Here is a 15773-nt window from a genome sequence, read left to right as displayed (position 1 = left end):
GGTGCCAAATTATGGTGGTTTCCTGTCTTGTGGAAGGACTTTTTAATTACATTTTGTGAGCCCACCTACAGCATGCGTTTTAGGAAATGATCACATCTTAGATAAGCCATCGTCTCCGAAAAACTTGACAGCGCTTAAGGAAAACCAGCAGAAGACCTCAGCCTACATCCCAACACTAGAAGACCCCAGCATACATCCCAACACTAGAAGACCCCAGCATACATCCCAACACTAGAAGACCCCAGCATACATCCCAACACTAGAAGACCCCAGCATACATCCCAACACTAGAAGACCTCAGCATACATCCCAACACTAGAAGACCCCAGCATACATCCCAACAGTAAAAGACCCCAGCATACATCCCAACACTAAAAGACCCCAGCATACATCCCAACACTAGAAGACCTCAGCATACATCCCAACACTAGAAGACCTCAGCATACATCCCAACACTAGAAGACCCCAGCATACATCCCAACACTAGAAGACCTCAGCATACATCCCAACACTGCAAGAGCAGCGCGATCATTTCCTCCTGTCGCGGCATATATTATGTTTATACTTATTATACCTGTGTATTTTCTCCTTGTTGTGACAGTGTTACGGGAGATGGCCATAACTGTGTCCTGAACTGACCTACCATAAAGCATCACTTCACTCTAATACAAGCCTGACGCTCTCTCTGAACCCCCCCTATCTAATCCATAGCCGGCCAATAAGAGACATCCCCTGTACCCTTTGTGCAAGCATAGGAGTGGCACAGGTTTGGGTGATTCCCACTCTTCTGGAACTGGCAGGTTTATAGAGAACCAGTACAGGAGCTGCAGGAAGAATCGCTTTGTTAGGTTGTTTACCGGGAGCATTCATTCTATACATGGAACATGACGTATAACCTGCGATCGTCCAGTCTGCTGACCGCGTACTGGAAAAATCCCACACCTCGCCACAATACTCTGGAACAAGTAACAAGAACAAAAAAAGCCTATGGGGGCAGGGCGATCAGAGACAGAGTAGCTGCACCCACCCCCGCCAGGAATCTCATAATCACATTGATGCACTTTCTCAGTGGCGATAACCAGATTATTCGGACGGAGACTATCACCGCCGCGGCTTTGTGGGTAGTTGAGTTTGTTAGGGCTTCATGTCGCCCGTTTTCATCACATGGAATTGTTTAGCTAAAGTGTCAGATTCTACTTCCCATACGCTGAGATGCGTGTCTCCCGGGGCCAGCATCTCATCCATGTCCTGACATTGTCTTCTGCCCCCCAACACTTACAAATGCTGCCTGAACCAATCAACAACAATCAACAAGTTAACAGCAGGGGAGAGATAACAGGTTAACCCCTTGCTTACCAATGTTAAAAAACTAGTATAGTTTTTTAGATTCCGGGATTGGGCATTCTTTTTGTAACCATATACCGGTGCTTGCTGTCAATAGACAGCCGGTTCTCCCGTGCAGGGGCTGCTGCGGCTTGGGCGCCGGCCAAGTCTTCGTGTTCAGGGAAAAAAAACCTTTTAATTCCTTTGTTCCCGTGTTCGTTTCGGGCGAATATTTGTATACATATATATATATATATATATATATATATGAATATATTTGTATTTCTGTATTCGTTTTTCTCTTACTTTTTGCTGGTTTGCTAGCAGGGGTTAATGCTGTAACAGTAGCTTTGGTGCCAGGATTTTAAAGGTCTGTAAGAGAGACTCTATTGGTTGCCAGCAGGGGGTTCCTCTGGCATCACCCAATGAAAGGTAGCTCCACGTACCTCCCAGGCCTAGCTCCTCCCAGTCGCTTAGCAACTTAGCCTGGGAGGAACGGGGAGGGAGTCCCCATGGCAAAGGGCAGGGCAAGGTACACCTCGGAGCAACTTGGCCTGGGGATCCTAAGGATTCCCATTAACCCCTGCAATGCTACAAAGACTTAACATAGGCCAGAGGCAGTGACTTGTATTGAAGGAAGGGGCCAGGGAGATAAGCTAGGAGATATTCGTGTACGTTTACCCGCCGCCATATTAGTTTTTTCGGTATTCGTGTTCGTTTTCATGCTCTCCCAAATACATATGCACAAGCATACTAAAAACACGGGACGTACAGGTATGTCCTAAAGGTAATCTTCTGACACTGTTTGAGGATGTTCCTGTACAAAGGGGTAAAATGTCCCATTCAGCCTCACCAATATATGCATGCAATATGCATTCTCTACCCATGGGGGAACCAATCAACGGCAGGAAACCGTGGGGCTGTTTTGTGCAAATGCGTGCTCTTGTGATCTGGCAGTGAGTATAGCACACGAGTACAGAACTTTTCTGCCATACCTACCAATATTTCAGGTATCCAACAGCACAGAACTCCATCGATTTTAAACCTCCTTGGGGCAAGGGCCCCCCCCCCCCCGAATGGTCTATGATCCCTACTGAATGCAAAATACCAGACCGTGCCAACAAATAAGGACTGTCCAGCCAAAAACCAGGATGTTTGGAAAGTATGCTATACAAAGAACAAGCCACTAATACCTAATAATTCCACATAGTGCTGTAAACCTAAAATAAATATGTTCACTGTTGAACCCTTTAAATGCCATCAAGGCGGCAAACATTTACAATTAATGTATTTAATAATTTAAAGAATACTATGGCATTACGCTCGTGTCTGCCACACAAAATGTGTCGACGGGGCAATTACCCATATGAGCCCAGCGTGAGTCTCGGCACATGTATTATTGCTATAGATCAGAAATGCACTTGTACAGAAGGGCAAACATCACACCGAAGCGCTAATTAAATCACACATGCATGACCAAAGCCGTGTGAAACACGTGTTGCTGACCAGCACATGTAAAGTGCTGCCCCCTGGAGCACGTTGGATGTATTCAATCGCAGTATGGATTCAATTACTCAGTCGTACATCCAGTCAGCCACACGCGTATTATATACGTCCTGGGAAATATGTCATCAAAATGTGATGTCATTACTGTATTGGTATTCAGATGCTTGCAGGGGTCCTATATTAGGACATCGGAGCATGTGTGATGTCATGTGTATACTTCCCAACAGTCCAGTTTCCAAAGGACAGTCCTAATTTTCAGGCATTGTCCTGTTTCTGTAGTAAGTGGGGATCACATGGCAATTGGGGAGCTCCTCCAGTTTCCCCTGACTAGTCCAGAAAGCTGTAAGGTAGCTCCACCATGCCTTTGCAGTTAAGGTGGGTTGGTAGCCATCATGCCTGGGAACTCTCTGGTTTTGCCAGACCGCAGAGAATGTCTAAGCCTGGATGTCCCCAGGTATGGTGGTCATGCATGTGGCCTCATACACTGACAGCACCAGTGTTAGAATATTCTTTGTCTTGAATATCTAAACTTCTCCAGTGATCAAACAGCAATCAAGACCACAGCTTCTATGTCTTATTAATCAGCTTTATTCGATAACAAATTATCAATTCATAGAGTACCGATGCTGGAACAAATGGTGATAAAAGGTACTGTAGGCTCAATATTCTTGGTGAGATGAAGGTGAGAGCGTAGAAAGAAAGAGACCTTGTCCTTGTAATCGTGCCTATTTATACCCTTTACATTTGGTTAGGGTATACGTTAAGGAATCCTATTGGAACAGTCATATGATACACTGGCATTTCACAGAAGACCCTCTAAGCTACGTCACATAATTGATACCATATGTTCCTAGCACTCAAGTTGCATTCAGGCCTAAAATGTGCAGAACAAAATAAAAGTATAAAAATGATTTCTTACAACCAGACCCTCCAGAAATGTTAGGGGGCATACCTGGGAACTCTCCGGCTATCCGGAACCCCCTTGCGGGATGTGGGTAGGAGGTGCCGCTCACATTGGTGGGCAGTTCCCCAGCTGATGTGGTACACGTGTTAGTATATCACAACGGTACTATTACCTCTGAGACGCCAATAAAAAGTTGGTATCGCACTATATAGAACAGCGAATGCATCCCTTGGAAACCCTATAGATCCCTGTCTACATTTCAAATAACAAACTTCTTAGGGGATTAAAGGTGACCGGCTTTACAAGTCGTTTTATTTGAGTTTGTGACCTACTGATATATTTTGTATTTCTGTATATAATGTGCATATCTGTATATAATGATGTATATCTGTTCTGTATAATGATGTATATTGGTACATAATGATGTATATCTGTGTATTATGTGGATATGTGTACATAATGATGTATCTATGTATATAATTATGGATATCTATGTATATCGGTATATTATGTGTATATCCGTATATAATGATGTATATCTGTATATAATGTATATCTGTATATAATGTGTATATCCGTATATAATGATGTATATCTGTATATAACGATGTATCTATGTATATAATTATGGATATCTATATAATGATGTATATCGGTATATTATGTGTATATATCTATATAGTATATCTATATAATGATGTATATCAGTATATTATGTGTATATCTGTATATAATGATGTATATCTGTATATAATGTATATCTGTATATAATGTGTATATCCGTATATAATGATGTATATCTGTATATAACGATGTATCTATGTATATAATTATGGATATCTATATAATGATGTATATCGGTATATTATGTCTATATCCGTATATAATGATGTATATCTGTATATAATGTATATCTGTATATAATGTGTATATCCGTATATAATGATGTATATCTGTATATAACGATGTATCTATGTATATAATTATGGATATCTATATAATGATGTATATCGGTATATTATGTCTATATCCGTATATAATGATGTATATCTGTATATAATGTATATCTGTATATAATGTGTATATCCGTATATAATGATGTATATCTGTATATAACGATGTATCTATGTATATAATTATGGATATCTATATAATGATGTATATCGGTATATTATGTGTATATATCTATATAGTATATCTATATAATGATGTATATCAGTATATTATGTGTATATCTGTATATAATGTATATCTGTATATAATGTGTATATCTATATAATGATGTATATCGGTATATTATGTGGATATCTATATATATGATGTATAGGTGTATATATTATGTATCTTTGTATTGTAAATATTTGGAGCGGACAAGCGCACCGTTTCCATGGCGACGGGAGTTCTGGTTTATTCCTGTTTCCGGTTATGGGTCCCGGAAGCGGAAGTGCCGCTTGGGCCCAGGTTTCCTCTGTCATGTGACGGAGTTAGGCTGTTGGTCTCAGTCAGGGAGCCCCGAGCGGACATGGGCTGCTGTTACAGCGGGGAGACCGACACCGGAAAGGGGGTGAGGGGGAGTGTGAGGACCTGGGGCTGGGACACGGTGCCGGACACCGCTGGAGGGGGCGCACTGGGTGTTCGGGTTTACTGGTCTTGCCCTGGGATTTGAAGGGGGGGGGCATTAATCCTGTGAGTTGAAAGTTAGACACTGAACCTCTTTCTTGCAGTTAGTTATACCCCCTAATCTGTCCGTCTATGCCCCCTCATTACCCTCCGTGTACCTGCACACTCACTCTGGGGGTACTTCTGTGCTCATACTCTAGTTGCCTTTGAGTACTTTTTCCCAGGCTGTGTCTGCACTCCTACCAATGATGTGCCCCTGCGCGCCCCGGCCGCCCCATGCCCAGGCTGCGCGCCCCGGCCGCCCCATGCCCAGGCTGCGCGCCCCGGCCGCCCCATGCCCAGGCTGCGCGCCCCGGCCGCCCCATGCCCAGGCTGCGCGCCCCGGCCGCCCCATGCCCAGGGTGCGCGCCCCGGCCGCCCCATGCCCAAGCTGCGCGCCCCGGCCGCCCCATGCCCAGGCGGCGCGCCCCGGCCGCCCCATGCCCAGGCGGCGCGCCCCGGCCGCCCCATGCCCAGGCGGCGCGCCCCGGCCGCCCCTTTCGCGGTATGACATTAAGTTATGACACCGAATCTATAAAGTAAATTGGTTTATACGAGAGCCTTATATATATATATATATATGACACATTCTATAACTTTAGTATCAGTATAGAATGACATCACATGTATTTTAACGCTCTTTGGAACAGCGCCAGCCCAATAAGTATTTGATACAGCAGGAGAACTAAACTGCGCGCTTCTCGGGTGTATGGAGCACTCATTGAGTAAACTCCGTAATAAAATCTGTAAACACAAAATTGAGCTACATACCAGATTTCTTTCCAGGTGATCAGAGATCTAAAGTAGCTCCGTCTAAAAATCTAAAAAAAAAGACATGAATCTGTTAATCTTATAACATGGGGCTACATGTTTTTGTTAAGTTAGGAGCCATCCGGACAAATCTGGGATCCAGCGTGATATTTTGAATTGCCAAAAAAAGCTGCGCCCGTAAACATCAAAATAAAATGACAGTCAGATCTAAAAATCTAGCGGCTGTGGCTACCGGGCTAAAATGTTAAGATATCGTCCATTAAAAATGAGTTATCATTTTATGCTTCCTGTCTCTACTGATGGGGATTTGTGTAGGTGCTACAAGCCCACGACAGGCTCAGGAGGCAGAAAAAAGCTTGCGTTACTGTCCAAAATGTTTTGTAGGCCCTATGACACTTTATTGCCCTGGCTTTATTGCTTGTAATTGCCCCCGACCCCATAATCGCTTGTTGGTATTGTCTGAAAAGCCAACAGTGTACATGTGAGAACAATATGGGGATGCTTAGGTGCTGTCACTTTATCAGAGGAGATTCCAAATAAAAATTAGGACACCCAGCCTAAAGAGGAGTATTTTAGATGTTTTCTTCATTGTCTCTTCTTCCTAGGACCAGGGGGAGAGAGAGCACCTATTACCCCCAAACCAGACGCTTCCCAACAGGACGCCAAATGGATCGGAACCTAGTTCTATCAACAACCCGGCGGCTCGAACAGATGAGCAGGCCCTACTGTCACGGATCCTTGCAAGGACGGCTCAGTAAGTAAAATGGCAACGTTTGACTTAAGATGACAATGCAGACTACATTTTCCTTAAAAGGGGAAGTCCCGTGGAAACTCTTCTTCCATAAACCCCAGTGCTGTATACACAGTCGGCATGGACAAAATCTAGCGTAATCTCATTTTGTTCCAATAAACTCCCTTTATCTGCAGACCTGGAGCCACCGTTGCTGTCAGTCATCTGATATTTGGGGTGACTTTCCCGGCTCAAACACCACACTGAGCTGATGCTTTATGGCGATGCTAATGAAGTCTTTCATTAGTCTGTGTCCTGCTGGGTGATTAAGACTGAGCCATTCTCTTGTTTCCCACAGGCAGCACGATAAAGAGTCAGCGTGTTTGTCTAGTATACTCAGCAAAGATAACAGAACTCAGAAAAATGGCTAACGTGCCAGGACCATTTGCACATTATGTTGCTCAATGTGGAACAATTTTACACTTATAGTTGTTTCTGGTGATGTCTTCCACCTTAAACCGCAAACTCCATATCTCCACAGGACAGCACTAAGGGAGCTATTTAACAAATAGTGATATTTCTTCACGTGTCAGATTCACATTTACGTCAGCATTACCTTTGACTCACTTGGCTTTTTCCACAGAAACATCATCGATGTATCGGCCGTGGAATCCCAGGGTATGGAACAACATGAGTGCATGGACAGAGCGAGACAGTACAGGTGGGTGCCAGACGGTTGTTTTAAGTGTAATAACTGAGAGTAAGCGAGGACGCACATCTTTTTTTTTTTTTTCAGTATTTATTTACTTCAATGCTTGTTTAATCTTTAAATTCACTGTAAATAAGTAAATAAGACCGTATGTATGGTCCTATTAACAGAAATGAATAGTGATGTGAGATTTAGGTGGATGACTATACATTTATCTATAACGTTGTGAGGAGCTGAATGGATGTGGAGCCACAGACCGGTGTAAACACCCCAGGCCGCTGATCGCCGGGACGCTAACCGCTCGCTCTGTCTCCCCCGCAGCACACGCCTCGCAAAATTAAGCAACAACCTGACGCACTGGAAGAAGCTGCCGCCACTGCCCTCTCTCACTGCTCAGCCTCACCAAATACTCGCCAGTGACCCCGTTCCCTACTCAGACATACAACAGGTAACCAAGATGAGCGTTTCACGTTCTCTAGATCACAGTGTTAGGGTTGCTTTTGTCTCCGGTTCTCAGTCACATAAGGGGTGCCCACAGCAGGCATTTAATAATAAAATCCACTGTATCTGTTTGAACACAACATATCAGCATATGATGCATTATTAGATATTTTTTTAGATGGGGCGTTATGTTTATTATGCCAAGGCCTGTCATCCAGTAGTAGTCTTAAGTTTAAGATAAACAAGTAAAGAATATTCTGCTGGGAATGGGATTTTTTTTGATAGTTGACTAGCTGACCGTCCCCTCTCGTTTCAGGTTTCAAAGATAGCTGCTTACGCCTTCAGTGCACTTTCACAGATCCGAGTGGACGCAAAAGAGGATCTTGTTGTACAGTTCGGGATTCCGTAATCCCGTAGCACATTTACACTTTCCGTCTCCCTCTGGCCCTCACGCCGTTATATTTTTCTTTCTTTCTGTTTTTTTTCCCTCTCTTTATCATAAAGGGTTTCTGTGTTTCTTTTTTTTAACATTATTAGGTAAACTTTTGCAGCACAAGTTTTTCCAAGCCTCGCAGAGTAACTTGGTCCTCTCTCTCTCTTCCTACTGAATCACCCCTAACTACTCTCCTTGTCTATTGCACTGATCATTACTATTGTAGCAGTCAGGACCTCACGCAGATCACAATATTTCATCCTGGAAATACGGCAGTTGTTTCATGTGCAGATTTTTGAGTGCTGTAGGGAATGTATCTGCTGAAAAAAAGAAAGTATTGTTTGAGGAAAAATTTTTGGGTTAAAAAAAAAAATAATTAAAATAAAGGTTTATTTAAAGCACTTCCAGGAACAGATTTTAACGAGCCACACAGAGACGGGGCAATATTTGGGACGTAGTTTTGAGGTTCTTGATTGAGGTCTGTATAAAGAATTTATGAATAAAATGATCTATATATTTCACACCCAGCGTTCTGATACAGATGTTTGCGTGGCGGTGCTGTGGTCGGATCACAACGTACGGAGGTATTTAACTTATTGGGATTTCGGCGTACATCTGGACGCTTGAAGAGCTTGTGGTCGGGGACTCGGCAGCTCCGTGCGAACCCTGCGACTTCCACAAGTACAGGTTCACAGCCGCCACGGCTGCTCGACGGCAAGGAGCGGCGTCTCCGTGGCGCGATAGGCCGTTGGAGCAGTTGCTTCTTGCCGCGGCTTTCTAACACGCAAACGATACCCCGACCCTTTTATTGCGTCTGGAGTGCGCCTGTCATAATCGTACACACTGTAATCCTACTAATTTAACTAATGAACTGCATTTATTAGGCAATCATGTTTTTTTTATACATATATATCAACAGTTGTGGCAAATCAATGTAAAATTGTTAACCCTTTGGGAAATATGCATTTTCACCCTTTATTTTACCATTTTTTATTATTTGCTCACACTAGATTAAATTTATTCCTCAGTATTCACACTGTGCTGTCTTCTTCTTTATTATTATCATTATCATCATTATTATTAAGAGCCCACAAGCTTTTCCTGCGTGTGAAGGGAGAATAAATGGGTTTGGGCTGAAGGCAGGGCAAAGAGGGTGTATTCACTAAACGGGGGGGATGGCCGGAGGGGTTTCAACACCCTGATATTAGGATGCATTACAAAGGGCTTAACCCAGTGAGCTTGGGCATTCGACAATACGAGGATTGATGCTCATAACACCGCGTTTAGTTAGAAAAGCCTTAAACGCGGCAGAGTGGCTTTAAAGTTGAAGTATGGGGGATTAAAAGGGGCTAAGGTGTTGGCAGGGGTGCGGGATTTGGACCCTGGTAACTCCTAGAACGCTGGCAGATTTCCTTTAACACTTGGCCACCCCCCTATGCGGATGCTCCTGGCTTGGCCTCCATTCCCTTTGTGTGAATAAGGTTCCCCGGTTTCATATATGTATAAGCAAATTAAAGAAATACCTACCAAAAGTCAGTGTTTCCCACATTAGGATATATTACCGTTGAGTAAATCTTTACACGTGAAGTAAGTTTCCTGTTAAGCTAACGGCCATCTGTACTCGTCACAAGGCTGCGGAGAAGAGGAAGCAGCGTCTGGTGAAATTACTGGAGCGGTAACCAGTAAAGCCAAAGCTTTTATTTGTTTTTATATATACGGTATTTACTTACTATCCCGTGCGCTTGGCGGTTTACCGAACAGCTCTGTTTATGGAGTGAACTTCACCAAATGACACCGCCGGTGATCTGCCGACAGCTGGGTTTCCAGAATTTGGCTGCGTTTTTAAAATGCTTGTTAACCACAACGTTCAGTTTGTATTAACGCAATGAGACTAGGCGTCCCGGATGGTTTTCTCCCCAATCCACTTCCGTCAGATCTTTAGAGAAAGCTTTTGGATGAGCTCCCATCTCGAGTAGGTGATGCATTCTCGGGCTGTGTGAGTCCCGCTTACCAATCGCTGCCGCCACCGCTCTGCTTTATAACAGGAACGTTATAGCAGAGGAATGACATTATAAAGAACCCATGTTTTGGCCCAACAACTGGGAATCAGGTGAGCTGATTTGGTAAAATGCATGTACTGGGAAGCAGAACTGCATCTAAAAAAATCTGTATTCCGGGTCAAACAGGGCAACAGACGTGACGGCGGGGCTTAATAGAGTAAATATGAGGTTCTCGCTACTTAGAACGTGCAGATGGTCTAAAGCAGCTTTAATGTGACGGGGCTACTATTTTCCTGGGGCTATTAGATTGATGATATAATGTAACCGAATATACAAACTTCTAAGACACCCTGGAAAGCCAAGCAATAACCCTATTTCATCTTTGGTCTAAATGAATATAATAAGATAAAAGAGACCCTTAAAAATATTGCCAAAGCCTTCAAATTGTGTTGAATCGGCTTTAATGCACGCCGGAGCGAACTCTCCAGAGCCCCGCAGAACTAATTAAATTATGGAATAGAATGTATTTGGTTTTATATAAATATATTGCACAGACTGATCAGGCTTTATCGGCCTGTTGTGGGTTCTAGCTCCGTCGCTTCACTATACATCATGAAGGTCTGACCGCGGTAAACTTCTGCTGAAGGACTGGCCCTGTATAATGCATAGTTGAATCAGCGAGTGTGTCAGAGGCTCCTTCCATGTTGAATTATGCATTATACAGGGCCAGTTCATCCCTTTCTTGGAGGAACCTACTGGCCCTTCACAATGAATAGTGAAGTGAGACACTCAGATTAAACCTCAAATGCGCTCTCTAGTATTTTACGCAAATAGACCTTAGCAGATTTCCCATTTTATTCTTTCCCTGAAGGTTCAATAAAATAAAAACAACACAGAAACGTTCAAGAAACATCCTTGTTTCTATGGCAACAACCCTCTCAGGTGTTTGCTCATCCGTATCACAAGACAAGTGTTCCCATAAACAATTATGAGATATAACATTTTACACGAATGAAGAACTATATCTGGGAAAGGATGATGTTTCAGCCAAGCAGATGGAACAGCGCCTTTAAACACAGATCAGAATTAATTACATTGCACTATTGTTATATAGCTAAACCACTCCCTTGGAAAGGGTTAACAATTCTTTTGGGTAGAATAAATCCCGGAATGGAGGCGAAACAGTAAATATGGCTGTTTAGCGTATGGTAACCTAAAACACGAGTGTTGCACGGTCTTCACCATCTGCCACGGCTGTAGGGTGAGGCTATTCGTCTTTGGTTGTCTTCGGCCGCTTTGGCTTGGTGTTCATGCGTCTCCATACGTCTGCCGTCGCCCGTTCTTGTTTGGTGACTCCGCTGAAATCCAAGGATTTGAGCTGCGGCAGAACCGATAAGATATAGTTCCTGTAAGGGAGGAAGAGCTGAGGTTAAGAAGAGCTGGTCGATGATGGGGACATGATAAGTTACACATACACACACACATATATATATATATAACAGGTTGTGTAAAAAATGGACATATATTGCAGATTTCTTGCAGATCGCGACGCAGCATTTCTGCTGATAGGAAGTGAGTGATGATACGGAGGACAGCACTCAGGGGCCCACTCTGTAAGTGTGTGTGCGGTCTACCAGCTGTTGTTACTCCTAGATACTTGTAATATACAATAATACCAGATCTAAAAGGGGAGAAATGTTGCATTCTGACTGGTAAAGTTATGACATCATGTGACAGCGCCACATTTAAAGTCACTGAGCTCTACGATGCGACCCCTTCTGAGAGCATTCAGACTGAGGGAGCAAACTCAGCAGGGCGTTCGCTCACCTGTACCCTTTCTCCGACTCTATGGGGTTACCGTGCAGGGTGAGGCTCTTCAGGTTGGGCAGAGATGCCAGTTTATCGACCTCTGAGAGCTGGCTAATGCTGTTACCGTGAAGGTTGAGGACAGAGAGCAGGGGGTAAGTTGTCAGGACCTGCGGAAAAAATTACAAATGCGATAATTTATAATATTTAGTTATAATAATAATTGTTTCGCCTGAAAACAGTGAACAGTGCCCTCTATTCGGCAAAACACGGTGGCTGCCATGACTTATATCTGAGAAAAGGTATCTCTGAACAAAAATACAATATATATATATATATATGTAAATGGGTGAAGCCGTATTAGTCCAGTAGACAAGATGTCAAAAAACAGAGTATTGCAGAGTATGCGGTGATACCTTTTTTTATTGGACTAACATAATATTTAAAAGACAAGCTTTCGAGAGTTATCCTCCCTTCATCAGGTCCGAAGCAATACTAATCAACATGATAGATGTTAGAACTTTAAACAAGTGATGGTATTAGAGAAGGTGGGGGGTCGTAAAAATAGGTGTGTACTAAGTATGTATTGTGTACTAAATAATGTTTTGTGTGGCCTTACTGGGTCAATGTTGGGTAGGTCGTTGAAGGACAGATCTATCCAAGAGAGCTGCTGCGGGTCACTGAGAAGCTTCCCGACCGTCTCCCCGAAGCCCTGAAGGTCTGTCAGGGTGTTGTTGTTGAGACGCACCGCCTGACTCCGCAGCGTCCCGTTTTCGCAGCGTTTTAAGGGTTTCAGGCCCTCGCGGGGATCTTCCAGCAGCACATCTGTATGGAGAAGACACGTCAGCTAGATGTAGGTTACTTCCGAGACATTAATATCCACATGGTGTTTTCCGAGTGATGAATCAATACTACAATGCAACAGATCCACACGAGAATAAAACTTTGAAACAGACCGCAGTCAGTGGGCTCTATTCACTAAACGGATACAAGCGGTAGAGCCCGATACAGGGGAGGTTTTTCACATTACCTGCCATAGAATTGATGCATTTGAATGATAAATCTACTGGGGGTCCTGGAATCAAATCGTTGCCTTTTTTTCTACTCATCGTTCGAAGATTATTTCAAAACCTTGAAAAATAGACAAGAGAGATTATTTTATGTTATTTCCGGAGAATCTGCAGACAATGAACGTTATACTCGGTAACTTCTAAATTCATTAGAATGATACCACAATGAACAAAAAAATATATAGCAGTTCTGTGCGACGTGCTACCTGCGACGGAACAACAAACTACTAGAAATGCTTTTATTTTAAATCGAAAATTTCCAAAGGGCATTCTACAAAGAACAATTTTAGTGCAATGTTCTAAAATAAATGTATTTATATAGCGCCAGCAGACTCTGTAGTAATTTAATAATTTACTGCAGAATTTACACACACAAATATATATATATACATATATATATATACTATATATATACTTTATATATATATATATATATATACTATATATATACTTTATATATATATATTATATACGGTATATATATATATATATATATATATATATATATATAGTCATTCTGTAATGTTGTATACGATGAATTATAATATAAAACATCTGCATAGGCTATATACTAAAGCATAATGAATATAAATGTATACCTGCCAGCCTGCATACCCCATTCTACCCCAGGAAATGTACCCCTGACTGGTGCCATGTTATTTGGGTATTGATCACACGTTTTAGCGATAATCCTACCCCACATAATGAATAACACGATCTGAGATAATCTCCTTGATGCTCAGCACGGCTGCATCAGGACAGGACTACAACTCCCACTACCCTCAGTGGTTACAGACAGGTTTGCAGCGAGCGCTGTGAACGACTCCCATTACTCGCAGGGTTGAAACTGTGACTGGACTACAAAGGCTGAAGACCCCCTAATATGATCATATGACATGTGTCCCCCCTTCACTTACACCTTGAGGTCCCATACATTTCATACGAGCATTCCCGCGTCCTTGTGTCTCCATAGTAACGACACACGCATCACGTGACCGCCCCAGTCACCCCCGCACCAGTGATCGCCTGGGGGTGGAGCTAGGTAACCGGAAGCTAAGTAAACATTTGGCACGGAGCGGTAGAGGGGGAATGTGTTTATCTTGTGATCACACGGTGGTTGAGTAACAATGTACAAACACATGACAGTGATCTGTGCAAGGTGACGTCAGAAGCCATTAAAGTTGTAAAAAGATAGCTATTTTTTTTAAAACCAGAGCATTATTATTATTAGTATTATTATTACCCCTGTAGACACAGACAAGTCCCAATATTTTCCCGCAGGCCAAGTTGCTCAGCCACTGAGATTTTTTTTTATTATTGTTAATAGCTATATTGAGTTATATGGCACCGTCATATTCTGCAACGTTGTACAATGGGCATCCGGGACATAACAGCAAAGCATCACATGTCATTCTATGAATCCCTCTATGCGTTTGTTAGAGGGAAAATGTTCGTTTAAAGGGCACACATTGATCATATGCCTCTAAATGCATATAATATGAGGTGTGTGCCTTTAAATGCATATAATATGAGGTGTGTGCCTTTAAGTGAATTTACAATATGTATTCCACAGCTCTTTTAAAGAGCTGCCCTGCGGTATGTTGGATGTATAAAGACTGAGAGGACCCTTCACAATGCACGGTGCAGATGGCGAGATTGTTTCCCTGCAACTTTAGTGAATAAACCTATTGTAGCCGTTATTATGAAGTCAATTAAGTAAAATATTTCATGTGTGTAAAGGTGTACGGCATGATCGCAGATCACAGGACTGATCCTTTTAACCGCTTTCTGTGTGAAGGGACTGAGAAAATAGTTATGGATTCTTAAACTCTCCTTTACATTTATTTATAGATTTTATGGGATTAGAAGATCAAAGAAAATAATTCAACATAATTATTTTATATTCAAGTCATTGTTTCCCGTAACATAGTAAACTGTAGTTCATCCTACAACTTCATTCATTTATTAAAAAAACAGTATTCTGTGAGATAGGTCTTTGGTTGGAAAGAAAGGTAAATGGGAGTCTTTACTATTTTAGTGGATTTACTACACTGGTAATTTTTTCATGTATGCCAGTAGGGGGCAGCACAGCCTTTCAGACCCTTATTTTACACATTTCATGGATTAATTCAGTGTAAACTAACCTTATGTAACATTAAAATGTTTAATTTTAAGTAAGTGAGCCAAAGGTCAGTGTCGTGAATCTAGGCAGCATGGTTTATCCACCTAGTAACTTGCATACTTGCCATGGATAAGGTAGAAAAATGCCCATATTTAAGGGTTAACAGGGTATCTTGTATGAGAAAATGTAGCCATAAATGTTATCTGGAAACCTGGCCAGACCCCACCATAAAATCAGTGGAACATGAAGAGCATCCAAGCAGGGCAAGTTGCCCTTCTTGGATGCTCTTCATGTTCCAC

The 15773-nt window shown here is 42.5% G+C and overlaps 2 protein-coding genes across 2 annotated transcripts; one reads left to right on the top strand and one right to left on the bottom strand.

Moving 5' to 3' along the window:
• The first annotated feature begins 5167 nt into the window (after nucleotides 1–5167).
• Nucleotides 5168–9506, top strand: LAMTOR1 (late endosomal/lysosomal adaptor, MAPK and MTOR activator 1). The gene is made up of 5 exons (XM_053456599.1): nucleotides 5168–5297; nucleotides 6769–6917; nucleotides 7537–7614; nucleotides 7924–8050; nucleotides 8360–9506. Exons 1-5 carry the CDS (start codon nucleotides 5256–5258, stop codon nucleotides 8450–8452), a joined length of 489 nt encoding a protein of 162 aa, XP_053312574.1. The 5' UTR covers nucleotides 5168–5255; the 3' UTR covers nucleotides 8453–9506.
• A 1803-nt stretch (nucleotides 9507–11309) lies between these two features.
• Nucleotides 11310–14339, bottom strand: LRRC51 (leucine rich repeat containing 51). Its single transcript, XM_053456598.1, has 5 exons — nucleotides 14270–14339; nucleotides 13313–13413; nucleotides 12902–13107; nucleotides 12304–12452; nucleotides 11310–11882 (listed from the first exon to the last, which is right to left on the bottom strand). The coding sequence occupies exons 2-5, from the start codon at nucleotides 13389–13391 to the stop codon at nucleotides 11744–11746; spliced, it is 573 nt and encodes a 190-aa protein (XP_053312573.1). The 5' UTR covers nucleotides 13392–13413; nucleotides 14270–14339; the 3' UTR covers nucleotides 11310–11743.
• Nucleotides 14340–15773: the final 1434 nt, after the last annotated feature.

The sequence above is a fragment of the Spea bombifrons genome, chromosome 2 (assembly GCF_027358695.1).
Source record: "Spea bombifrons isolate aSpeBom1 chromosome 2, aSpeBom1.2.pri, whole genome shotgun sequence".
Lineage (NCBI taxonomy): Eukaryota > Metazoa > Chordata > Amphibia > Anura > Pelobatidae > Spea > Spea bombifrons.
This window is presented reverse-complemented; position numbering and strand designations above follow the sequence as displayed.

Excerpts from the sequence above, each read along its gene's own strand:
- LAMTOR1 (XM_053456599.1), top strand. The coding sequence starts at position 5,256 with ATGGGCTGCTGTTACAGCGGGGAGACCGACACCGGAAAGGGG. Across the intron at positions 5,298-6,768 it reads AGACCGACACCGGAAAGGGG|GACCAGGGGGAGAGAGAGCA; the intron begins GTGAGGGGGAGT and ends TCTTCTTCCTAG. Across the intron at positions 8,051-8,359 it reads CCTACTCAGACATACAACAG|GTTTCAAAGATAGCTGCTTA; the intron begins GTAACCAAGATG and ends CTCTCGTTTCAG.
- LRRC51 (XM_053456598.1), bottom strand. The coding sequence starts at position 13,391 with ATGAGTAGAAAAAAAGGCAACGATTTGATTCCAGGACCCCCAGTAGAT. Across the intron at positions 13,108-13,312 it reads ATGCATCAATTCTATGGCAG|ATGTGCTGCTGGAAGATCCC; the intron begins GTAATGTGAAAA and ends TTCTCCATACAG. Across the intron at positions 11,883-12,303 it reads GAGTCGGAGAAAGGGTACAG|GAACTATATCTTATCGGTTC; the intron begins GTGAGCGAACGC and ends CCTCCCTTACAG.